This window comes from Lithobates pipiens, unplaced genomic scaffold (assembly GCF_037356315.1).
Source record: "Lithobates pipiens isolate NorthernLeopardFrog02 unplaced genomic scaffold, aLitPip1_a1.2 Scaffold_8, whole genome shotgun sequence".
NCBI lineage: Eukaryota > Metazoa > Chordata > Amphibia > Anura > Ranidae > Lithobates > Lithobates pipiens.
Genome location: NW_027507903.1, coordinates 667,658,950 through 667,684,924, shown reverse-complemented (window position 1 = coordinate 667,684,924; position 25,975 = coordinate 667,658,950). Strand labels below are relative to the sequence as shown.

Sequence of the window (25,975 nt, the reverse complement as noted above, 5' to 3'; positions counted from 1 at the left end):
TATAAAAGGGCATATATAGGAGGAGAAAGGGTCGCAATGTGGTGGTCTCAGAAAGGGTAGGGAATGGTATAAAGGGGAGAATAGGAGGAGATGGTCGTAATGTGATGTGCTGGTCTTGGAAAGGGTATGGAAGGGAATAGTATAAAAGGAGGGAGAATAGGGGGAGAGGGTTGTAATGTGGCAAAGGGGTTGTGGAATGAAAGGAAGAGCAGATGAGAGTTCGGGTTTAGAAAAGAAGCAGATGGAGGAATAGTAGCAAAGGTGGCGGGCCAAGAAGGGGAGGTGGAAGACTTCTCCTCCAACCCTGGGGTGGGAAGCGGTCATATTTAGTCTCGATCATTGGCAGCTTAGAGGTGGAGCGCCCTCACCTGCAAAACAAACGCTCCACAGTCGCTGTCATTATTCTGTCTTGCCACGTTCTGAAATAAAAAAAAATAATAAAAAAAAAATAAAAATCACACTCATAACAAAACGTTACCAAAACAGATTAAAAGTGACCGTTCTGCGCTCACCATCTTGAAGAGTCCATTCCAGCCTTCCACATATTCTGCACGCTCCTTCTTCACGGCTTCAGCCTGCAGATATTTGGCTATGTGCTATGGAGGGAAGGGAAATTTCATTATGGCCAGAAATATTTCCATCTTCTGAAATAAGAGGACAACGCTTTTTGCTGAGCAGTGGATCGCAGCAGCGTTGCCACCATGTAGACTGTGATGTCGTTAAGACCCGTCTCCAACTTAAATTAATTGCAAATTAAAGCACAGAAACAAAACTAAGTAAGCATTGTAAATGCTTGCAGTGTTTTACATTTTTATAAACTTTTTTTTTTTTTTTTTTACTGAATTGCAATATGCCTCTGAACTTGCCAAGGACTGAACCTCCACAAAGTGTTAAATTCTCAGCACAGCCCCTCTTCGTTTGGAAACGTCTAATTACTGTCGATGCTGGACCAGCTCCTCCATTCTCCTCCCCACACATCCTTTTATATCAGCTGCTTAAGGAGGAGTGATGGGACATACTTTAGAGCAGGGTTCCTCAACCAAAGTTCTAGAAAAACTCTAGAATCCCTCCAGATGTTGCTAGGGATTCCCTGAGCAATGAGCAAATGCTTCCCATAGAAGTTCCCACTGGCGCCATTGGATATCTTTAGCCATCTGTAAGAAGATAATTCATTCCAATGACCACAAGTGTAAGGAACATTCTTCCTACTGACCACACTAATGTATCATAAGTTGTACGCGGTTCCTCCGTGTTGAAAAGGCTGAGAGACTGCTATAGGGAGCCACTTGAGTGATTCCAAGGCTGTCGACATCAAATCCAAGATGGCGGCACCCAGCAGCAGTCTCAGGGCTTTTAGATGTCTTTTTTTAATCAAAAAGGTTTATTACAAAAGAAAAACACAAAGCAAATCTAAAACAAACATCACACTTCAATTTGTCATAAAAAAAAAAAAAAAAATCAGTGACATAACCATTAGTCATATCCTTCAACACATAGCAGTGAGTAGTCAATGTATGGCACATACACTGATCTCCTGCCATTGTACGGACAGCCTCAACATCCCCACTTTTTTCCCTACAACCTTACATTATTTTCAAGCAGACATTTCCCCCGGGCATCCATTGTATCCATGGGCATCTGAGCAGCATCATCTGTACTAGTTCTCTGGGACTAATACCAGATGTCTCAAGCCATGCGGCCATAATCTCAAATTTCCCAGGATTTCCCCCTATGTTGATATATGTACGGTATTTTTCCATGATAAGGGTATTACCCATGTGCTGAAACCAGGATTTAACTGATGGCGGAATGGCAGATTTTCAGCTCATAAGTATTATTTTCCTAGTACATATGGAGGGAGAGATCTCTATGTGTATCTATATACAGTGGGGATCGAAAGTTTGGGCACCCCAGGTAAAAATGTGTATTAATGTGCATAACGAAGCCAAGGAAAGATGGAAAAATCTGCAAATGGCATCAAATTACAGATTAGACATTCTTATAATATGTCAAAAAAATAATTACATTTTATTTCCATCATTTACACTTTCAAAATTACAGAAAACAAAAAAAAAAATGGCGTCTGCAAAAGTTTGGGCACCCTGCAGAATTTATAGCATGCACTGCCCCCTTTGCAAAGCTGAGACCTGCCAGTGTCATGGATTGTTCTCAATCATCATCTGGGAAGACCAAGTGATGTCAATCTCAAAGGTTTTAAATGGCCAGACTCATCTGACCTTGCCCCAACAATCAGCACCATGGGTTCTTCTAAGCAGTTGTCTAGAAAACTGAAACTGAAAATAGTTGACGCTCACAAAACTGGAGAAGGCTATAAGAAGATAGCAAAGCGTTTTCAGATGTCAATATCCTCTGTTCGGAATGTAATTAAGAAATGGCAGTCATCAGGAACAGTGGAAGTTAAAGCAAGATCTGGAAGACCAAGAAAAATATCAGACAGAACAGCTCGCAGGATTGTGAGAAAAGCAATTCAAAACCCACGTTCGACTGCACGATCCCTCCACAAAGATCTGGCAGACACTGGAGTTGTGGTCCACTATGAAGAGATACTTGTACAAATATGGTCTTCATGGAAGAGACATCAGAAGAAAACCTTTTCTACATCCTCAAAACAAAAATCAGCGTTTGAACTTTGCAAATGAACATATAGGCAAGCCTGAGGCATTTTGGAAACAAGTTCTGTGGACCGATGAGGTTAAAATAGAACTTTTTGGCCGGAATGAGCAAAGGTACGTTTGGAGAAGAAAGGGTACAGAATTTAATGAAAATAACCTCTGTCCGACTGTTAAGCATGGGGGTGGATCAATCATGCTTTGGGGTTGTATTGCAGCCAGTGGCACAGGGAACATTTCACGAGTAGAAGGAAAAATTGATTCAATAAAATTTCAGCAAATTTTGGATGGTAACTTGATGCCATCTGTGAAAAATCTGAAGTTAAAGAGAGGATGGCTTCTACAAATGGATAATGATCCTAAACACACCTCAAAATCCACAGGGGGATTACATCAAGAGGAGTAAATTGAAGGTTTTGCCATGGCCTTCACTATCTCCTGACCTCAACATTATTGAAAATCTATGGATAGACCTTAAAAAAGCAGTGCGTGACAGACAGCCCAGAAATCTCAAAAGAACTGGAACACTTTTGTAAGGAAGAATGGGCAAAGATACCTCAAACAAGAATTGAAAGACTCTTGGCTGGCTACAAAAAGCGTTTACAAGCTGTGATACTCGCCAAAGGGGGCAGTATAAGATATTAACTCTGCAGGGTGCCCAAACTTTTGCAGACGCCATTTTTTTGTTTTCTGTAATTTTGAAAGTGTAAAATGATGGAAATAAAATCTAACTTTTTTTGACATATTATAAGAATGTCTAATCTGTAATTTGATGCCATTTGGAGATTTTTCCATCTTTCCTTGGCTTCGTTATGCACATTAAGGCTGGGTTCACACTGCTGCGGGGGGAGATCCGGATGTGATTCGCACCGCAAATCACATCCGATCTCCGTAGCGATGCGAGTTCAGCCATACAGATAGTATGGCTGAATTCGCATCGCTCCCGCAGCAAACTCGCACGGGACCCTTTTTTTGGTCCGCAACAGAATCGGATCGCATGGGGGTTCACACCATGCGATCCGATTCCTGTGCGAGTCGGCAGATCGCACTGCGATATGCGGACGGATCTGGGGGTGTCATTAACATATCATTGACACTCCCAGCCGTCCGCATAGGGCAGTGTGAACTGCCGGCGGGAGTAATGCGATGCGGGAAAACGCCGCGGATTCGCGGCGTTCCCGCATCGCAGCGGTGTGAACCCGACCTAATACACATTTTTACCTGGGGTGCCCAAACTTTCGATCCCCACTATCTCTATATATCTCTATATATCTCTATATATCTCTATATATCTCTATATATCTCTATATATCTCTATATATCTCTATATATCTCTATATATCTCTATATATCTCTATATATCTCTATATATCTCTATATATCTCTATATATATATCTCTATATATCTCTATACATTTTTTTTTTTTGGACAGATTATAGAGGCAGAGTATTGCATCCACATCCCTGATGTAGGGTAAATAGAAGGAATTTCAGAGAGCAGATAAAAATCTGTCCCTCAAGGATAATTGTGATTTTTAAAAGGATGCCTATGTCTGTCTTAAGACAAGCTCAACAACAAAAGGTAATAGAAAAAAAATATAATTGATAACAAAATATACAGTTTAAAACTGTAATAGTCACAAAAACAAATGCGGAAGATTAATACTCATTTTCAAAGAGCTTGAACAGATGCTTATATATATTAGGTAGGCAACGTGTTTCCAAGTCTAGATTGCCGCTTCTTCAGGGCTGTTCCCCATGCATTCAAATATTCTGACATTGATCACATCGCAACATCAGCATATGGGTCTTGTGGATGCCGAACCATATGTATAAGTTGGAATAGTCTAGTATGTTGTAGCCTATAAGTACTGGAGAACCAGTAAGCGATATTAAAAAGTGGAGTGAAAGAAGTTGGTCACTCCAAAACCAATGTGACTCATCATGGCAGCTGGGAAGGACGCACTGTGTATGCCAGTGGAGGACACAAGCTTTATCCTTACCCCTAGTCGGGAGGAACAGAACGGATACGCCCGGTCTTGGTTTTGGAGTGACCAACTTCTTTCACTCCATTTTCAATATCACTTATTGGTTCTCTAGTACTTATAAGCCACCAACATACTAGACTCTTCCAACTTATACATATGGTTCGACATCCACAAGACCATATAAGTCAGTGGTCATCAACCCTGTCCTCAAGGCCCACTAACAGGCCAGCTTTTATGTATTACCTTGGGGAGATGCAGACTAGAATACGGCAATCACTGAGCAGCAAATGATATCACCTGTGATGTATTTCAGTTATCTTGCAAACCTGGCCTGTTAGTGGGCCCTGAGGACAGGGTTGATGACCACTTATATAGGCGATTCTGACATTGCATGTTTGTCAAGGGATGGTGTCTGCCCTCGCCGATGTCGTGATATGATCAATGTCAGAATATTTGGATGCATGGGGAACAGCCCTGAAGAAGCAGCAATCTAGACTGCGAAACACATTGGCTACCAAATATATAAGCATCTGCTCAAGCTCCACAAAAATGAGTATTAATCTTGGTCATTTGTTTTTGTGACTAATACTGTTTTAAAAATTGTATATTTTTTAATAAACTATATTTTTTGTATTACCTTTTGTGGTTGTGCTTGCCTCATGACAGACATAGGCATCCTTAAAATCCAAATTATTCTTGAGGGACAGATTTTTATCTGCTCTCTGAAATTTCTTCGATTTACTATTTTCCTAGCTTGGAAGAAGGCTCTGGCGAAGGCCATCCTTGTCATTTCCTCTGGATTGCCCTCTCCAGTACTCCTAGAAGGCAACATAGTGGATCATCAAGAGGGACATTTGTTTGGAATACCTGGTTAAGCGTGGTCAGAACCCCCCTTCCAATATCTATGGAGTTTGGGGCAATGCCAGAGGAGATGCATCAGGTCACCTAGCACCATTTTACACTTGCCACACACTGAGTCAGGTAGTTTGGCCATTCTGTAGAGAATTTACTGGGGTATAATGTGCTCGTAAAAGGATATACAATTGGGATACTTTGTGATTTGGAAGTCTAAACAAGGGAGGCTTTTACAGGCAAGTAGCATGCATAACATACATTAGGATGGTCATATAATCTCATTTATTAAAAGGGAAACAGGAAGTGACATCTTTGGGACACCCAGAAGCACCCATGGCAAATTACTAACAGAGTCAGGAACCGGGGGCCTGGCTGCAGCTCTGTGAGCCATCTGAAGGACCTCAATAAATCTTGCATTACCATGGTAAAATATTCAGGTGAGAGGGTCCAGCCAAACCCATTAGAGCAAAGGAGGAGTTGGAGCAGTCTAAAAGTCGAGGATATAGTGATTCCAGGCTGCAGATGTTGGCACCGTTGGTAGGTGTAGAGACCCAGAACCATTAGTAGAATGCAAGTTGGGGGACTGTTCAATACAAGCCCCTTGTCCCCCCAACCCGTGTCTAGGATGAGACGTACCGTAACCACATGGTGGTATGGAAATGTGTATAGGCTCAGTGTAAGAGGAAAGGCCTTAGGTAATTACGAAAAACCCCCTAGATAGAAGGGGAAGGTTAGATTATTAGGTGACCAAAATCACTGTAGGCAGCAGGAACAGATCAACGTTCAATGTGGCCCTTTTCAAGCAGGAGTAGCAGCAGGTGGATACTTCAACGCTGCATGTCATCAGCACTCAGTCCCACAGCGTCAACACCTCCTGTGAAAATGAGCAGCTCACAGTGCTTGAGCCGTCTGGTCTACTCCCCTAGTTTTTGGAGACAGGACAACTTGGCCAAGGCAAAATCCAATGGTTCTGGACCTGGAAAGTGCTCCACAGCCAACTTTAACCAGAAAGTAGTAGTTTTGCAAATAAGGATGCAGGTGTCTCCTGCTGCCTAGCATCCTTGGTTGCGGATATGAAGGCAATCCCTGGTGTCTTCAGTTGCTAGAATTCAGGCCCCTCCCGCTGCCTTGCAGCCTTGGTTGCAAGGATGCAGGCAATATCTGCAGCCTAGTGTTTTCAGTTCTTGAGCTGCAAGCATTTTCTGATGCTTAGTGTCCTTGGTTTACTATGCATACAGGCATCTCCTGTTGCTTAGTTTCCTCAGTTGCTAGGAGACAGGCAATACCTGGCTTCAGTTGTTGGGACGCATGCATCTTCTGCTGCTCAGCATCTTTGGTTTACTAGGGATACAGGCATCTCCTGCTGCCTAGCATCCTCAGTTGCTAGGAGGCAAGCAATACCTGCTGCCTTTAGTTGTTAGGATGCAGCCATCTCCTGCTGCCTAGCATTCTCAGTTGCTAAGAAAAAGGCATCTCTTGCTGCCTAGTATCCTCAGTTCCTAAGGAAAAGGCATCTCCTGCTGTCTACCATCCTCAGTTGCTAAGGTGCAGACATCTGCTGCTGCCTAGCATTCTCGTTTGCCAAGGTACAGACATCTCCTGCTGCCTAGCATCCTCAGCTGCTAAGAAACAAGCATCTCCAGCTGCCTAATATCCTCAGTTGCTAAGGTACAGACATCTCCTACTGCCTAGCTTCCTCAGTTGCTAAGATAGACATCTCCTACTGCCTAGCTTCCTCAGTTGCCAAGGTACAGACATCTCCTGCTGCCTAGCATCCTCAGCTGCTAAGAAACAAGCATCTCCAGCTGCCTAGTATCCTCAGTTGCTAAGGTGCAGACATCTCCTACTGCCTAGCATCCTCAGTTGCCAAGGTGCAGACATCTCTTGCTGCCTAGCATCCGTAGTTGCTAAGAAAAAGCCATCTCCTGCTGCCTAGTATCCTCAGTTTCTAAGGAAAAGCCATCTCCTGCTGCCTAGTATCCTCAGTTGCTAAGTAAAAGGCATCTCCTGCTGCCTAGTATCCTCAGTTGCTAAGGAAAAGGCATCTCCTGCTGCCTAGTATCCTCAGTTGCTAAGGAAAAGGCATCTCCTGCTGCCTAGTATCCTCAGTTGCTAAGGAAAAGGCATCTCCTGCTGCCTACCATCCTCAGTTGCTAAGGTGCAGACATCTCCTCCTGCCTAGTGTCTTCAGTTAAGATGCAAGCATCTCCTGCCACCTAGCATCCTCACTTGCTAAGCTGCCTAGCATCCTGGGTATTCAGGGCCAAAAGCATATGTTTACACTAATAGCTGTATAATTACACTAAGAGTTTTATGCATATAATTGTTAGCGCAAACATTTACATGCGTCTAAGGTTAGACCGCAGCTGAATGCAGCTCCATGTTAGAGATTTCTGTGCATGGGCCCATAACACACAGCGGGGATCAGAGTCATAAAAAAAAAAAAACATCATGAATCTCCATACAATGTACTGTACATGACCCCTTGTTGGAAAAGCTGGAGTTCAGCGTTAAACATTTTTACCCATCCTAAGACAGCTGTGTCACATCCATTTCCTATTTCCTGGCACCATTACATGTGTACAATTATCTGAAAATCTCCAATGTTTATGACTAGAGGTCGACCGATATATCGGCCGATATTTGGCATTTAATTAATGGGCATCGGCCAGGCCGATGATATATTCAGCACGACTTGCAAATGACTTCAGTAATAGAAGTCAATGCAAGTTGCCTGAAGACAGCAGTGAAGGGACTTGTCTCCTCTCTGGGCAGTCTGCCAAGAAAAGATCAAAGAGATACAATGTTTACACTTCTGAATGAATTCATCTCAGTGTGTAGAAGTTCTCAGTTTAACCAATTTAAAGACTAAATCTTTTTTGACACTTGATGCTTACAAATAAAAATCCTGTATTTTCTGCTGGAAATTCACTTAGAACCCCCAATAATATATACCGTATTTATCGGCGTATAACACGCACTTTTCCCCCCCTAAAATCAGGGGGAAAGTGGGGGTGTGTGTTATACGCCGATCCCCCACAATTTTTTTTAAAAAATTTTTTTATAAACATTTTTATTGGGGGAAACAAAGAAAATAATACAAGCACAGAGGAAAGTAAAGGACAATCCATCATTTCTTACGGAAACCAATATCCAATGGCTGAAAACAGCTAACTTCACAAACAGTTAATGAAGCTAATATGTGTACATTTACAATTACAATCAAGGTGATAGAGCTGAACCACAATTACCCTGGAGGGGTGACCTAGCCTAATCATGTTTGGACATTAGTGCACATATGGTGGACGTGTCTGTTGATACAGACCTTCTAGAAGGAAATTTGTCAAATCACATCCCAAGTGACATCTTACCAGATAGACGCGACCCCTGCCCAATGCCTCCTCCACTTGTCACCTCTACCACACTGCACCTATCACAAGTCACTTGCAATGTTCATGCTTAAACGCAGTGAAACAATGCATTCCCGTCCACTGGGGCTCCCCCAAGGTCCCCACACTGAAAGAATGGTTTCATAGGATCAACAAAATGGCGGACATGGAAGAACTGATTCACATTTCCAGAGATACAACCTCAAAAATGTAACATAATTTGGACCTGTTGGAAACATTTTACATCCACCCCAAAATATACTGGAGTTATGGCTCAAGCAAGAATATAACTAGGTTCTATATTACAGGATATCCTACGACTCTGTTAAAGCGGCCTTTGAGGTGGGGGAGGAGGCGGAGTAGATAAGTCAGCAGAAGGCGAAATTCTCCCCCTTGTCAGAAGGGATCAATGCTCCCCATATTTCTGTTCCCACCTGTGTTTTTTTTTCCCCCTATTAACCTCCCCCCCCACAATTTGTAACCCTTTCAGCCGCTCTTTGCGGCTTCGGGGGTATTTTCGGTGCACTCGGCCGTTCCCGGCTATCTTCGGCCATTCTCGGCCGTTCTTGGCAGCTTTCGGAAAGCTGAAAGCCGCCGAGAACGGCTGACTGTGGCCGAAAATAGCAGAGTGCAGGCCGAAGATAGCCAGCAACGGCCGGAGATAGCCAAGTTCGGCCGAAAATAGCTGAAAGCCGCCGAGAACTACCGAGCGCCGCCGAGATACACAGGACATCCGCTCTGTATCTCGGCGGCGCCATTTTTAAATGACAAAGCCACAGAAAAGGCTGCAAGTGACTGACGAGGCTAAATGCAAGGCTGCAAGTGACTGACGAGGCTAAATGCAAGGCTGCAAGTGACTGACGAGGCTAAATGCAAGGCTGCAAGTGACTGACGAGGCTAAATGCAAGGCTGCAAGTGACTGACGAGGCTAAATGCAAGGCTGCAAGTGACTGACGAGGCTAAATGCAAGGCTGCAAGTGACTGACGAGGCTAAATGCAAGGCTGCAAGTGACTGACGAGGCTAAATGCAAGGCTGCAAGTGACTGACGAGGCTAAATGCAAGGCTGCAAGTGACTGACGAGGCTAAATGCAAGGCTGCAAGTGACTGACGAGGCTAAATGCAAGGCTGCAAGTGACTGACGAGGCTAAATGCAAGGCTGCAAGTGACTGACGAGGCTAAATGCAAGGCTGCAAGTGACTGACGAGGCTAAATGCAAGGCTGCAAGTGACTGACGAGGCTAAATGCAAGGCTGCAAGTGACTGACGAGGCTAAATGCAAGGCTGCAAGTGACTGACGAGGCTAAATGCAAGGCTGCAAGTGACTGACGAGGCTAAATGCAAGGCTGCAAGTGACTGACGAGGCTAAATGCAAGGCTGCAAGTGACTGACGAGGCTAAATGCAAGGCTGCAAGTGACTGACGAGGCTAAATGCAAGGCTGCAAGTGACTGACGAGGCTAAATGCAAGGCTGCAAGTGACTGATGAGGCTAAATGCAAGGCTGCAAGTGACACACGAGGCTAAATGCAAGGCTGCAAGTGACACACGAGGCTAAATGCAAGGCTGCAAGTGACACTGATAAGGCTGCATTGATGGGCATTTAAATGTAAGTTTTTTTTCCTTAAACTTCCCTCCTAAAAGTTTTTTTCTTTAAAATTCCCCCCTAAACTTGGGGTGCGTGTTATACGTCGGCGCGTGTTATACGCCGATAAATACAGTATATATAAAAAAAATTAAATCTAAATTATACATACAAGTGAACTGAGTGGAGGTTTTGTTTAATAAATGTTTAAATATAAGAAATTTTCTGTATCACTTAATGCTGCTTTCACACTGGGGCGGGCAGGCGTTGACTGTAAAACGCTGCCCGTTTTAGCGGTGCTTTACCGTCATTTTAGCAGGGCACTTATAATCCAGCTAGCGGCCGAGGAGGAGGTTAAATGCGCCCGTGAAGCGCTGCTGCCAAATCGCATTGCAGGTGCTTCGGGAGTGGTGCCCATTATTATCAATGGGCAGGAGTGGTGGAGGAGCGGTATACACCACTCCAAAGATGCTGTTTGCTTGACTTTTTTTTTTAACGTCCTGCCAGCGCATCTCCTCAGTGTGACAGCACTCGGGGCTTCCACACAGACTGCAGGGGGAGCCGTTTTGCAGGCACTTTACAGGCGCTATTTTTAGCCCAAAAGCGCCTGAAAAACGCCCCAGTGGGAAAGGGGTCTAACTGTTAGATTTTATAAGATGAAGGGGGAAAAAAAATAAATAAATAAATAAAAATCGGCCTAACATATCGGCCCAAAAAATTCGGCATCATATATCGGCCGTGGCGAATTCTAAATATCGGCATCGGCCAGAGAAAAACCCATATCGGTCGACCTCTATTTATGACATCATCTTTCATTTAAAAAAAAGACAATTTCTGAGCCAGCGGAGCAGCTTTAGTTCTATGGGCTGCCAATACGTCAAGCTTACACTAGGAGGCGCCAAATACAGTTCCGTAGTCTACAGATGAGAGCGATGAAAAAGGGAGCGTTGTAGAGACGTGAAATACGTATACAGATAGGAAGCACACATCACACAATGGGTCCCAGCACAGCTCACCTTCGGGCAGCGCCTGTTCAGCGTACGCTGGGAATCAAAGTAAGTAATGGTCCGTTTAGAGACGTCGACGCAGACGAGCGACCAGTGCACCTCCAGGTGTATGGGGATCAACAAGAACTGCTTACTGAATATATCAACCTGGAGGAAGAGGAGATAGAGAATCACATGACACATAGTATAGACCTCCTATTAGACACCTACCCAGACCCCAACCCCCCCTATACACTGGATGACACTCATAAGGAGGACCAAATATCCTGAATTGCTACACATTGCAATGTATCTCTAGCTCTTCTCTGGCATGAACTGTACGGCCCATTCATAAAATGTAGGTCACGGTGTTGAGAGTTCTGCTTAATGCATCAAAGAGCTCAGTCATTTGGGGGGCGGGGGGGCCTCACAATCCTCCACACTCCTCCTGTACATACTGCCCACTGTCATACCCTCCACATTCATCCTGTACATACTGCCCACTGTCATACCCTCCATATTCATCCTGTACATACTGCCCACTGTCATACCCTCCACATTGATCTTGTACATGCTGCCCACTGTCATACCCTCCACATTCCTCTTGTACATGCTGCCCACTGTCATACCCTCCACATTCATCTTGTACATACTGCCCACTGTCATACCCTCCACATTCCTCTTGTACATACTGCCCACTGTCATACCCTCCACATTCCTCTTGTACATACTGCCCACTGTCATACCCTCCACATTCATCTTGTACATACTGCCCACTGTCATACCCTCCACATTCCTCTTGTACATACTGCCCACTGTCATACCCTCCACATTCCTCTTGTACATACTGCCCACTGTCATACCCTCCACATTCCTCTTGTACATACTGCCCACTGTCATACCCTCCACATTCCTCTTGTGCATACTGCCCACTGTCATACCCTCCACATTCCTCTTGTGCATACTGTCCACTGTCATACCCTCCACATTCCTCTTGTGCATACTGTCCACTGTCATACCCTCCACATTCCTCTTGTGCATACTGTCCACTGTCATACCCTCCACATTCCTCTTGTGCATACTGTCCACTGTCATACCGTCCACACTCCTCTCCTGTACATACTGCCCACTTTCATACCCTCCACATTCCTCTCCTGTACATACCGCTTACTGTCATACCTTGCACACTCCTCTCCTGTACATACTGCCCATGACATACCTTCCACACTCCTAACCTGTAAAATACTGCCAGCCATCAAACCCTCCAAACCCCTCTCCTGTACAACCTGCCCAACTATCATACCCACTACACTCCTCTCCTGTACATACTGCCCACTGTCATACCCTCAACATCTACTCCTGCATCATATCACTGTACCAAACTGTCCGGAGTTCATTCCTTGTCCTTTACAATCCTTCCATATGAGCAACAATGTCCTAGCTCTCCCATTTGTTGGAATCAACATTTTCTGCCCTCCTCTTTCACTGATATAACTTCACCCAACTATTTAGTAAACTTTTCTTCTTATATTACCAAACATACTTATTTCCTAATAAACTCATTTCCATGTTTCATTGGCAGATGTGGGAGCCGGAAGCCGTGTAGTTTCTGCGCAATGCTTCATCTGTGATTGTATGGTGGTGACACCACGCCGGCGGCATAATGACGGAAATTGAGCTTTTGTGATCCCCGGTGGAAGTCGCTCCGTCGGTGCCTGAAGCACTGCTGGAACTAAATCGCTAGCGAGGGAGTAGCAACAGAGCGACATATGGCTGGTTGTAGCAGCAGGGAAGCTACTCCAGAGCATTATGTAAGCTGAGCTTTAACAATCGCAGCTCCAAATTAAGCAATGAAATGGCAGTCTCCCCTTTTTTTTTTACTCTTAAAATTCACATTTTTTTTCTGAAGATTAAAGCAGACTGTCACCCCTTTTCTAATGTTCCTCTCTCCCAACCCCTAACCCCACAGGAACCGTGCACGAGGTCCTGTGATCTGTCTCCTGGGAATCCTACATCACGTATCCCAGGAGACAACTTGCAGGATCTGAGGCATACACAGAAACGGAGCAGGGTCTCTGCCAGTTTACTGGTAGGAAATGCAGCTTTTCTGCACGTGTAGGGGGGTCAGATGTCTGGGTAGACACACTGCGGTGTCTGCACATGCACTAGATCAGAACTCTAGGTGGCAGCACAAAAGCAGTGTAGGGGGAACATTCCCTACAAGCAAGGCAATGTTGGACTCCATGGTGGAGTGTGACGGTTGATGACACCTGCGTCATTATGTCAGCTGACACTCATGTTTCTGAAGCCATGGCAATGTATAAATAATAAAATAAAGTTTATTCTCTGGTTTTAAACAAGATCTGCCTGGAAAGGCGCTGGTGACCTAGCCTAGCCAGGGGACAGCTAAAAGACACTACTGGTGACCTAGCCTAGCCAGGGGACAGCTAAAAGACACTACTGGTGACCTAGCCTAGCCAGGGGACAGCTAAAAGACACTACTGGTGACCTAGCCTAGCCAGGGGACAGCTAAAAGACACTACTGGTGACCTAGCCTAGCCAGGGGACAGCTAAAAGACACTACTGGTGACCTAGCCTAGCCAGGGGACAGCTAGAAGACACTGGTGACCTAGCCTAGCCAGGGGACAGCTGAAGGACACTGGTGACCTAGCCAAGCCAGGGGACAGCTGAAGGACACTGGTGACCTAGCCTAGCCAGGGGACAGCTGAAGGACACTGGTGACCTAGCCTAGCCAGGGGACAGCTGAAGGACACTGGTGACCTAGCCTAGCCAGGGGACAGCTGAAGGACAATGGTGACCTAGCCTAGCCAGGGGACAGCTGAAGGACAATGGTGACCAAGGGCCTAAATATTTTGAGACATTAAAAGATGTTCTAGAACCTAACCCCAAGCAGAGAACTTCCCCACTGTATGGTCACTGTTGGAAGCAGCAGGCTAGAGAAACTACAGGTACCAGCAATCTTCATCAGGACACACTTACGTTCTTCGTCCACCTCTTTACGCCTTCATATCCCTTGGTTCTCAATTTATCGTAGAAAAAACTGTTGAAAAAGTGAACCTAAAATGGGAAGATGATCAGGTCTTTAGAATATTCTGTCCACAATAGAGATATTACCCACCTCATTATAGACACACACACAGCGGCTAAAAAAAAAAACTATTTTACACGTCACCATTTTTCTAGGTAAATAAGTTCAGAAATTAAGTTCTGTGTAATAAAATGGAATGACACGCGGAAAAAGTATTGAACACACCAACAGAAATGTATTTAATACTTAGTACAAAATCTTTTGTTGGTAATGACAGCTTCAGGACGCCTATAGTATGGACTAGTCATTGCTCAGGTGGGATTTTGGCCCATTCTTCTATACAGTCTTCAAATCTTCAAGGTTTCACGAGTCTCTTCTATGAACTCTGATCTTTAGTTCTTTCCATAGATTTTATATTGGATTCAAGTCAGGTGATTGGTTGGGCCATTAAAGCAGCTTTATTTTCTCTTTCTTTGAAACCATTTGAGAGTCTCCTTGGCTTTGGGATCATTGTCTTGCTGAAATGCCCGCCCTCATTTTATCTTCATCATCCTGGTAGATGGCAGCAGATTTTTATCAGAAGGTTGCCAGTCCCGTATGCTGAAAAACAGCCCCGCCAACAAGATGATGTCCCTACCTCCAAAACTCGCTGTTGGTAGGGGGGTTGTTTTTTGGGGTGAAGTGCTATTTGACCTTCAAAACATGGTGTGTATTATGGCAGCCAAAGAGTTCAGGTTTGGTCTCATCTGACCAAACTATAGTCTCCCCGTATTTTACAGTCTTGGCTAAATGTTGAGCAGCAAACTCTAAACAAGCTTCAACATGCTTTTTCTTCAGCAATGGAGACTTGCATGGTGAGTGTGCATACAGGCCATGGCGGGTGACTGCATTACTTATTGTTTTTTTTTAAACAATTGTACCTGATAATTCCAGGTCTTTCTGAAGATCTCCATAAGTGGTCCCAGGCTCTTGGACAACTCTTCTGATCATTTTTTACCTCTTTGGAAACCTTGGAAGGAGCACTTAGTCATGGCCGGTTTATGGTGAAATTATGTTCTTTCCACTTAACGGATTATGGCCCCAACAGTGCTCACTGGAACATTCAGAAGTCCTTCTGCACCCAATGCCATCAGTATGTTTTGCAACAATAAGGTTGCAAAGGTCTTGAAAGAGCTCTACGCTCTTACCCATCATCATGAAGAGGTTTCTTGTGTGACACCTTGGTAATGAGACACCTTTTTATAGGCCATCAGTTGAGACTAAACCAGCTGATATTAATTTGCACCAAGGGGCAGGATAGTTTTCTAATTATTGAGAGATTTCAACTGGTGTCTTGGCTTTCCATACCCTTTTTGCACCTCCCTTTCGTCACGTGTTCAATACTTTTTTCCTGTGCCATTCTATTTTATTACACATATTTTTAAAGCGGAGTTCCAGTCCCCCAAAAACTTTTTATAAACGCTCCTCCATACTTGTTTAAATATATCTAGCAACATTTAGAACAGGTCACGAGTAGTTCCTGTAGTGTGTATTAAAATATTTTAAGACTAACCAAATCTCAGAAGCAGGCAAGTTCCATGTCATCTGTGGGCATCTCAAGCCCGCGTCTTGATTTCCGGAATTCGGTGCAGCCGGCTACCCAGCATGCACCCCCCCTGATCTCGTGCCTGTGCACTGAGCAGCTCTATATCTTCCCGACAGGTTGCCATAACAATGGTGGCATCGGTGGAAGTTCCCACCCCATTGCTATAGCAACTTGTCAAACATGACATCTTGGTCCTCCCGTTCTGGTCATTTCCGGTCTGGAAATAACGCAAGATTTCACCACTGAGCGATTCACAAGGACTCCTGGGATACATGACGCCGCTATCCCAGGAGCCATTGCAGATCGCCTAGTGACGTAAATCACCAAGGCAGCTGCAGAAGAAAGTGAAAAAAACATATGTACAAAGAGAAAAAAAAAAATTATATATATATATATATATATATATAGCCATTTATTACAGCATTTAGGGGCATGAGTGATTGGACCTTCAAAATGTGTGTGGAAATCCGCTATAATTTCTGACTGTTTTGGTGTCTTTGTATGTATGGATTGCAGGGGCTGTTACTGACATGTGGTGAAAGTTTCATGTCAATATCACCTGTAGAAATAGATTTACCTAGAAAAATGGTGACGTGTTCCATATTGTACATACTTCCCGGGTAAAATAAGTATCTCACAAAAGTACACCCTTCACATTTATGTAAATCTTTTCTTCTATCTTTTCATGTGACAACACTGAAGAAATGACACTTGTCTACAATGTAAAGTAGTGAGTGTACAGCTTGTATAAAAGCGTACATTTTCAGTCCCGTCAAAATAACTCAACACACAGCCATTAATGTCTAAACCGCTGGCAACAAAGTCAGTAAAGCCCTAAGTGAAAATGTCCAAATTGGGCCCAATTAGCCATTTTCCCTCCCCCGGTGTCATGTGACTCGTTAGTGTTATAAGGTCTCAGATGTGAATGAGGAGCAGGTGTGTTCAATTTGGTGTTATCGCTCTTGCTCTCTCATACTGGTCACTGGAAGTTCAACATAGCACCTCATGGCAAAGAACTCTGAGGATCTGAAAAAAAATTACATAAAGATGGCCTAGGCTATAAGAAGATTGCCAAGACTCTGAAACTGAACTGCAGCACGGTGGCCAAGACCATACAGCAGTTTAACAAGACAGGTTCCACTCAGAACAGGCCTCGCCATGGTCGACCAAAGAAGTTGAGGCCACGTGCTCAGCGCCATATCCAGAGGTTGTCTTTGGGAAATAGACATAGAGTGCTGCCAGCATTGCTGCAGAGGTTGAAGGGGTGGGGGGGTGTCAGCCTGTCAGTGCTCAGACCATACGCCGCACACTGCATCAAATTCCAGAAGGAAGCCTCTTCTAAAGATGATGCACAAGAAAGCCTGCAAACAGTTTGCTGAAAACAAGCAGACTGAGGACATGGATTATTGGAACCATGTCCTGTGGTCTGATGAGACCAAGATAAACTTAATTGGTCCAGATGGTGACAAGCATGTGTGGGGGCAACCAGGTGAGGATTACAAAGACACGTGTGTCTTGTCTACAGTCAGGCATGGTGGTGGGAGTGTCATGGTCTGGCGCTGCATGAGTGCTGCCAGCACTGGGGAGCTACAGATCATTGAGGGAACCATGAATGCCAACATGTACTGTGACATACTAAAGCAGAGCATGATCCCCTCCCTTCAGAGACTGGACCGCAGGGCAGTATTCCAACATAACGACCCCAAACACACCTCCAAGATGACCACTGCCTTGCTAAAGAAGCTGAGGGTAAAGGTGATGGACTGGACAAGCATGTCTCCAGACCTAAACCCTATTGAGCATCTGTGGGACATCCTCAAACGGAAGGTGGAGGAGCGCAAGGTCTCCAACATCCACCAGCTCTGTGATGTCTTCATGGAGGAGGGGAAGAGGACTTCAGTGCCAACCTGTGAATCTCTGGTGACCTCCATGCCCAAGAGGGTTAAGGTAATGCTGGAAAATAAATGGTGGTCATGCAAAATAGACACTTTGGACATTTTCACTTAGGGGTGTACTCACTTTTGATGCCAGCGGTTTAGACATTAATGGCTGTGTGTTGAGTTATTTTGAGGGGACGGCAAATTTACACTGTTATACAAGCTGTACACTCACTACTACTACTACATTGTAGACAAGTGTCATTTCTTCAGTGTTGTCACATGAAAAGATAGAAGAAAATATTTACAAAAATGTGAGGGTGTACATACTTTTGTGAGATATTGTACACACACGGTTGTGCTCAAAAGTTTGCATTCCATGGCAGAAATTGTGAAATTTTGGCATTAATATTGAGAATATGATTGATCATGCCAAAAAAAACTGTCTTTTATTTAAGGAAAGCAATCACATGAAGCCATTATCACTTTTTTTTTGGATCCTTTTTAAATCGTAACAGAAATCCCCCAAATGGCCCTGATGAAAAGTTTACATACCCTGGAATGTTTGGCCTTGGTACAGACACAGAAGGTGGCCCACAGGTTAAAATGGCAATTAAAATGTTAATTTCTCACATTTGTGGCTTTTAAAATCACTATTAGTGTGTGTATAAATAGTCCATGAGTTTGTTAGCTCTCACATGGATGAGCCATGAGGAGGTAGGAAAGAACGGTCAAAAGACCTGCGTAACAAGGTAATGATACTTTACAAAGATGGAAAAGGATATAAAAAGATATCCAAAGCCTTGAATATGCCAGTTAGTAATGTGCAATCACTTAATAAGGAGATCTCTTGATAACAAGTCAAGGTCAGGTACATCAAGAAAGATTTTAGCCACAACTGCCACAGGAACGGTTCGTTATACAAAGAAAACCCCATAGGTAACCTCAGGAGAAATACAGGCTGCTCTGGAAAAAAGATGGTGTGGTTGTTTTTAACCACTTAAGGACCGCCGTATTGCCAATGTACGTCATTACAATGGCACCGGCAGGCACAAGCACGTACATGTACATGCCTGCCTTCCAGCGGGTGGGGGGTCCGATCGGAACCCCTCCCGCTGGATACGGCGGTCCGTTTCGCTGCAGGAGCGATCCGGGATGAGGGGATGGCCGTTGGTTTCTGGCCATCCCCTCTCGATCGGTCCTGGCCAATGAGAAGCTTCCTCCCACTGTGTATTGTATACACAGGAAGGAGGAAGTGATGTCATTCTCCTCGGGGCGGTCTTTTTGACCGGACTACGAGGAGAAGACAGAAAGTAAGTGTGCACCAACACTACGCTGACATGTAGGTACACACAGGCACACAAACCCCCCCCCCCCCCCCCACAGTCACAGTGTCACTGATTGCAGTGATAATTTTTTTAGCCCCCTACCACCCCCCAATAAAGGTTTAACCCCCCCGATTGCCCCTAGAGTTAACCCTTTCACCCCCTTTTGCCAGTGTCACTAAGCGATCATTTTTCTGATCACTGCATTAGTGTCGCTAGGTAGCTAGTTATTTTTTTAGGTTCACCGCCAGGTTTTTATAGCGCGAGGTACCCCGATATACTACCCAATAATGGTTTTAACCCCCTGATTGCCCCTAGTTAACCCTTTCACCAGCGATCACAGTATAAGTGTCACTGGTGACGCTGGTTAGCCAGTTAGTTATTTAGGTTCCCCGTCAGGTTTTTATATAGCGCCAGGGACCCCCATATACTACCTAATAAAAATTTGAACCCCCTGATTGCCCCTAGTTAACCCTTTCACCAGTGATCACCGTATAAGTGTTACGGGTGACTCTGGTTAGTTTGCTTTTTATAGCATCAGGGCACCCACCATTTATTACCCAATAAAGGTTTAACCCCCTGATCACCCGGCGGGTGATATCAATTAGGTTTTAGGGTCAGGGTCTGCGTCGCCCCAGGCAGCGCTAGGTTAGTGCCAGTACCGCTAACACCCACACGCAAAGCATAAACCTCCCGTAGTGGTATAGAATCTGAACAGATCAATATCTGATCTGATCAGATCTATACTAGCGTCTCCAGCAGTTTAAGGTTCCAAAAAAACGCATTGTTAGCGGGATCAGCCCAGATACCTGCTAGCACCTGCGTTTTGCCCCTCCGCCCAGCCCACCCAAGTGCAGTATCGATCACTGTCACTTACAAAACACTAAACACATAACTGCAGCGATCGCAGAGTCAGTTTTTTTTGGTAGCATTTTATATTTAAATCCGGAAGGCAGTGCTTGGTTTTTGGGGTCCCGTACGTGGCTAGGCTCCCAAAAAGTCCCCCACATGTGGTATCCCCGTACTCGGGAGAAGCAGCAGAATTTATTTTGGGGTGTAATTTGACTTATGCCCATAGCATGTGTGAGCAATATATCATTTAGTGACAACTTTGTGCAAAAAATAAAAAATAAAAAAATTGTGGCAAAATATAAAATATTCCATGGACTCAACATGCCTCTCAGTAAATAGCTTGGGGTGTCTACTTTCCAAAATGGGGTCATTTGGGGGGGGGGTTTGTGCTATTTTGGCATTTTATGGCCTTCGAAACTGTGATAGGTAGTGAGGAGTGAAATCAAAAATTTGCACCCTTAGAAATCCTGAAGGCAGTGATTGGTTTTCAGGGTGCCGTACGCAGCTAGACTCCCAAAAAGTCCCACATATGTGGTATCCCCGTACTCAGGAGAAGCAGCAGAATATATTTTGGGGTGCAATTCCACATATAACTATGGCATGTGTGAGCAATATATCATTTAGTGACAACTTTTTGTAAACTTTTTTTTTGTGTCATTATTCAAATCACTTGGGACAAAAAAAAAAAAAAAATATTCAATGGGCTCAACATGCCTCTTCACAACTTCCTTGGGGTGTCTACTTTCCAAAATGGGGTCATTTGGGGGGGTTTTGTACTGCCCTGCCATTTTAGCACCTCAAGAAATGAGATAGGCAGTCGTAAATTAAAAGCTGTGTAAATTCCAGAAAATATACTCTAGTTTGTAGACGCTATAACTTTTGCGCAAACCAATAAATATACGCTTATTGACATTTTTTTTACTAAAGACATGTGGCTGAATAAATTTTGCCCTAAATGTATGACTAAAATTGAGTTTATTCGATTTTTCTTATAACAAAAAGTAGAAAATATAATTTTTTCTCAAAATTTTCGGTCTTTTTCCATTTATATCGCAAAAAATAAAAATAGCAGAGGCAATCAAATACCATCAAAAGAAAGCTCTATTTGTGGGAAGAAAAGGACGCAAATATCGTTTGGGTACAACATTGCATGACCGCGCAATTACCAGTTAAAGCAGTGCGAAATTGTAAAAAGGCCTCTGGTCCTTAGGCTGTTAATTGGTCCGGGGCTGAAGTGGTTAAAGAGCACAATATGATGATACTTGAACAAAAGAGCTGCATGGTGAAGTTGCCAAAAAGAAGCCTTGTACAAAGTTCCACAAAAAAGCCTGGTTACAATATGCCCAACAGCTCGACATGCCTAATAGGGCTTTTTTAGAGGCATTGGCGCAGTAAAGGCTTCCTTCTGACAGCTCAACCATGCAGCTCTTTTTTGTTCAAGTATCGTTGAATTGTGCTCCTTAAAAAAACAACCACGTCGTCTTTTTGGAGAGCAGCCTGTATTTCTCCTGAGGTTACCTGTGGGGTTTTTCTTTTGTATCCTGAGCAATTCTTCCGCCAGTTGCGGTTGCAATCTTTCTTGTCTAGCTGACCTGAATTTTCCACTTACGTGATTATACAGTACTGACTGGCATATTCAAGGCTTTGGATATCTTTTTATATCCTTTTCCATCTTTGTAAAGTTTCATTACCTTGTTACGCAGGTCTTTTGATTGTTCTTTTCTACCTCCTCATGGCTCCGTGTCTAGCCTGCTTAGTGCATCCATGGGAGAGCTAACAAACTCATTGACTATTTATACACAGACATTAATTGTAATTTAAAAAGCCACAAAATGTGAGAAAATAACCTTTAATTAACAATTTAATGTTTGTGCCACTTTCTGTGTCTGTACCAAGGCCAAACATTCCAGGGTATGTAAACTTTTTATCGGGGCTATTTGGGCGATTTCTGTTATTACGATTTATAAAGGATACAAAAAATTTAATAAATGGCTTCATGTGATCACTATTCTTAAAATCAAAATAGTTTTTTGGCATGATAAGTCATATTTTCAATATTAATGTCACAATTTCTACCAGGGTATGTAAACTTTTGAGCACGACTGTACATAGCCGTGGTTGTTGAGGTGGTTCATGGTTGCAGCTACAGCCGTGATTCTGGTACTGTTCACTTTTACAGGTGGCAAAAAGGGGGTCCCCTGCCTTTCCCGCCCCACCAGGGAGACCAGGACTGATACGACCAGTCACATCAGAATCTGTACACAGTGAGAGAGAGGGGAAACTTCCATCACTTTATTTACAAGCGTTACCGGCTTTGTAAAGCAGCCAAACTAATCTCGGTTTGATCGACTACTTTGGAGGCCAGAGAAGAGACCCCCCAGATCGCACCATAAAGACGACCTGTCATGGCCCATGCTATTACAAAGCATGTTGTTCATTCCTCATGAAAGCAATAAAGTTGCAAAAAAAAAAAGGTGAAGCTCCCCTGCACACCAATGCACACACTCGGGTCCCAGGCCCATAGGTAAATGGTGAATGCACCACACTTGAGGTATCACCCCAAATGTCAGAGCAAGAACAATGATTTTAGCAGCAGGCATCCGGTGTAACTCTAAACTGCTAACCAATAAGTGCTTTTAAAAGCGTCGCCTATGGATAAATCTAATGTACCATAATTTGGTTGCTGGGAGCAAGGATAAAACAGCCAGGCAGATACTGGTTGTTGGCAGAGGCCGGCAAGGGTGGGCCGTACACTGGCTGGCGGGAGGGAGGGGCCGGCAGGGGTGGGCCGTACCCTGGCTGGCGGGAGGGAGGGGCCGTCAGGCATACACTGGCTCCTGGGAAGGGCCAGCAGGGGTGGGCCGTACACTGGCTGGCGGGAGGGGCCGGCAGGCATACACTGGCTCGTGAGAGGGGCCAGCAGGGATGGGCAGTACACTGGCTGACAGGAGGAGCTGGCAGGGTGCTAAACATAGCTTCCTGATAACATTACAGCACCCCGCCTCAGTACTTTGTTCAATGGCTATCAGCAAAGACTTTTTGGTGCAAAGATTACCAAAATTTTCGGGAACCTATAAAAGTTGGGGTTGTGTCAAAAAGGAAGATACCGAATGAGCCGGAATTTAAAATTGCATGTCCCCGAAAACATGTCCCATAGGCAATATTTTAAAAGCCTTTATAAGTCATCAGTTATTCGTGAAACCTGACCCTTAAGGCTCTATTCACATTTGTGCCACTTGTCATGTGACTTTGGATATCAGTCACGTGACAAGTCGTAGCCCATTTTATTCAATTGCACCCATCCAAATCAGTGTGACTTAGTCGCAAAGACTTTGAAAAGGTGCCTGCCCTACTTTAGTACGCCTTTGATCCAGAGAGAGTAAAGTCGGATCAAAGCAAAAAACAAAAACGTCCGCTTCCTCGAGAGCTGAACGTCATCACGTCAAACATCACAGAGAAAAGATTCTAAGCAAACCAACCTTTTCTGGTACTGCATCCATGACTAAATCCCCATACATGTTCATCACCTGCAAAATACACATGCGTTAATATACACATATCTCTCCGTCCCGTACACACTACACTGCTGATCAGGGCGGTCACTTACCTGGTCATTCAGCCAGTTCTGGCCATACAGGGTGCTCAGGTCATCCATGGTTAATACGTGTCTTTTGTATGTGACACGGAAGCTGCGTAGGAGAGTGTTTCCTGGGAGTCTCTGATATGACTGGATGACGTGCTGGACCACCGTCCTCCTGCAGGGGAGATCTTGTTAGTCCTGAAGTGACAATCGATTACATAAAATACTGATAAATCTCTACCAGGATCAGAACGATCAGTTATCACTTGGTGTTACCGAGTTCTTACAGACTTGTGCCACATACGAAACCCAACTAATCTCGCCGCTGGGATCCTACCGCCACAGAGGGCGAGCGCCGCTGGGATCCTACCGCCACAGAGGGCGAGCGCCGCTGGGATCCTACCGCCACAGAGGGCGAGCGCCGCTGGGATCCTACCGCCACAGAGGGCGAGCGCCGCTGGGATCCTACCGCCACAGAGGGCGAGCTGATGTCACAACCTGACTCAGTCCGAGGAAACTTTGCATTCATTAACAGAATACATTGCTTGCTCTGAATGGCTGCTGTAGACTGATGTGTGTTCCCGGGTATAAGACAGGAAGTCTCGGCTCACACACAGAACACAGTGCGATATGCTCATGGTAGCCGCAGATACATACAGTATATACCACACATACAGCGGCCTCACAGGGTAGTGAGGGACATAACCCAGCTCGGCCCATACGAATTATGTAAAAGTGTTTTGAAAGATTGAGTTCCTCAAAGTAAAAATATCCCCCCCACCAAAAAAATGGAGGCCCCCCCACCATATACGAATGTAAAAACACGCTTCTGGGGTGCCTACATATGAAAACATTGAGTGCGATGAATAATTCTGGTACCAGAGCTCCTCCGAAATACTAAACTGATGAGCTATGGGTGGGAAGTACTACTGTTGCCTAAGAGTAGTACAGTGTTTCTCTGTTACTCTCTCAATTCACCCATAAGTGTAGTACCTGGGGAACCCTTCCTTCAATTTTTTTTTTTTTTTTTTTTTTATAAAAAAATAAAAAAAAAAGAACAAATGCAAAAAAACAGAAAAAAGCACTGTAGAAATGGATCAAAAGCAAACTGCATAGGCGTGAAGCAAGCCTTATACTGGCCACATAAATCCATTTTTTGGATGAGAATATCCATGCGAAAAATCTTTGTACATCCGCTGAAGGAACGTTTGAAACTTTCACTTGCTTTTACCATTCTGTTTTGAAGTAAATATACCGTATTTAATCGGCGTATAACATGCACTTTTTTCCCCTTAAAATCAGGGGGAAAAAAAAAAAAAAAATTCGCTAGTGCGTGTTATACGCCGATCCCCGCTGATTCTGAAAAAAGGGGCCGAGCTACAGAAAGCCGAGTGTACTTAGGCTTTACTCGGCTCCTCTCGCAGTCCCACCCATCTCCACCGATTGCGAGGGGAGCCGAGACTAAGCCGAAGTACACTTGGCTTTCTGTATGTTGTCGGCGCTCGCTCCTCTCAGTCGGAACCAATTTTAAATCTAGAAATGTTGCGGAGGCACTGGGCAAGGCTGCAATGGTGGACACTGGACAAGGCTGCAGATGGACAAAATTGCAGATGGACAAAAGGCTGCAATGATGGACACTGGGCAAGGCTGCAATGATGGACACTGGGCAAGGCTGCAATGATGGACACTGGGCAAGGCTGCAATGATGGACACTGGGCAAGGCTGCAATGATGGACACTGGGCAAGGCTGCAATGATGGACACTGGGCAAGGCTGCAATGATGGACACTGGGCAAGGCTGCAATGATGGACACTGGGCAAGGCTGCAATGATGGACACTGGGCAAGGCTGCAATGATGGACACTGGGCAAGGCTGCAGATGGACACAGATAAGGCTGCATTGATGGGCATTTAAATGTAAGTTTTTTTTCCTTAAACTTCCCTCCTAAACTTGGGGCGCGTGTTATACGCCGATAAATACGGTAATTTCTGAACGAAAACCACATACATTGTCTGAAAATTCCTTTGACCAAGAAGTTTTGTATTTCTAAATTTCCCCGTCACTGTGGTCAAAAACAAATATCGATTAGACCCCACTAACAATTAGAAAATTGTTAAATGACACTTTTTTTGAAGAAAGACATTGTTTTTGTATGGCCAGCATATAATATGTCTGAAAATCGGCAAAAGAAGTGTATTTTTTTTTGTTCTTTAACCACTTCCCTACCGCTCTATTGCAAGGAACCCTCTATCCCTCCGAGCGGCGTCATATGACATCCTG

At 44.4% G+C, this 25,975-nt stretch overlaps 1 protein-coding gene across 2 annotated transcripts in view; it reads right to left on the bottom strand.

The window, feature by feature from the left end:
• Positions 1 to 25,975, bottom strand: part of LOC143961906 (sentrin-specific protease 3-like) — a 47,945-nt gene that overhangs the window by 3,156 nt on the left and 18,814 nt on the right. For both annotated transcript variants that reach the window (XM_077471239.1, XM_077471240.1), the window contains exons 5-10: positions 23,723 to 23,870; positions 23,595 to 23,642; positions 14,428 to 14,505; positions 11,458 to 11,595; positions 513 to 596; positions 369 to 419 (exon numbers count right to left, since the gene is read on the bottom strand). In XM_077471239.1, coding sequence (XP_077327365.1) covers positions 369 to 419; positions 513 to 596; positions 11,458 to 11,595; positions 14,428 to 14,505; positions 23,595 to 23,642; positions 23,723 to 23,870 — 547 coding nt within the window. The remainder of the gene's footprint in view (positions 1 to 368; positions 420 to 512; positions 597 to 11,457; positions 11,596 to 14,427; positions 14,506 to 23,594; positions 23,643 to 23,722; positions 23,871 to 25,975) is intronic.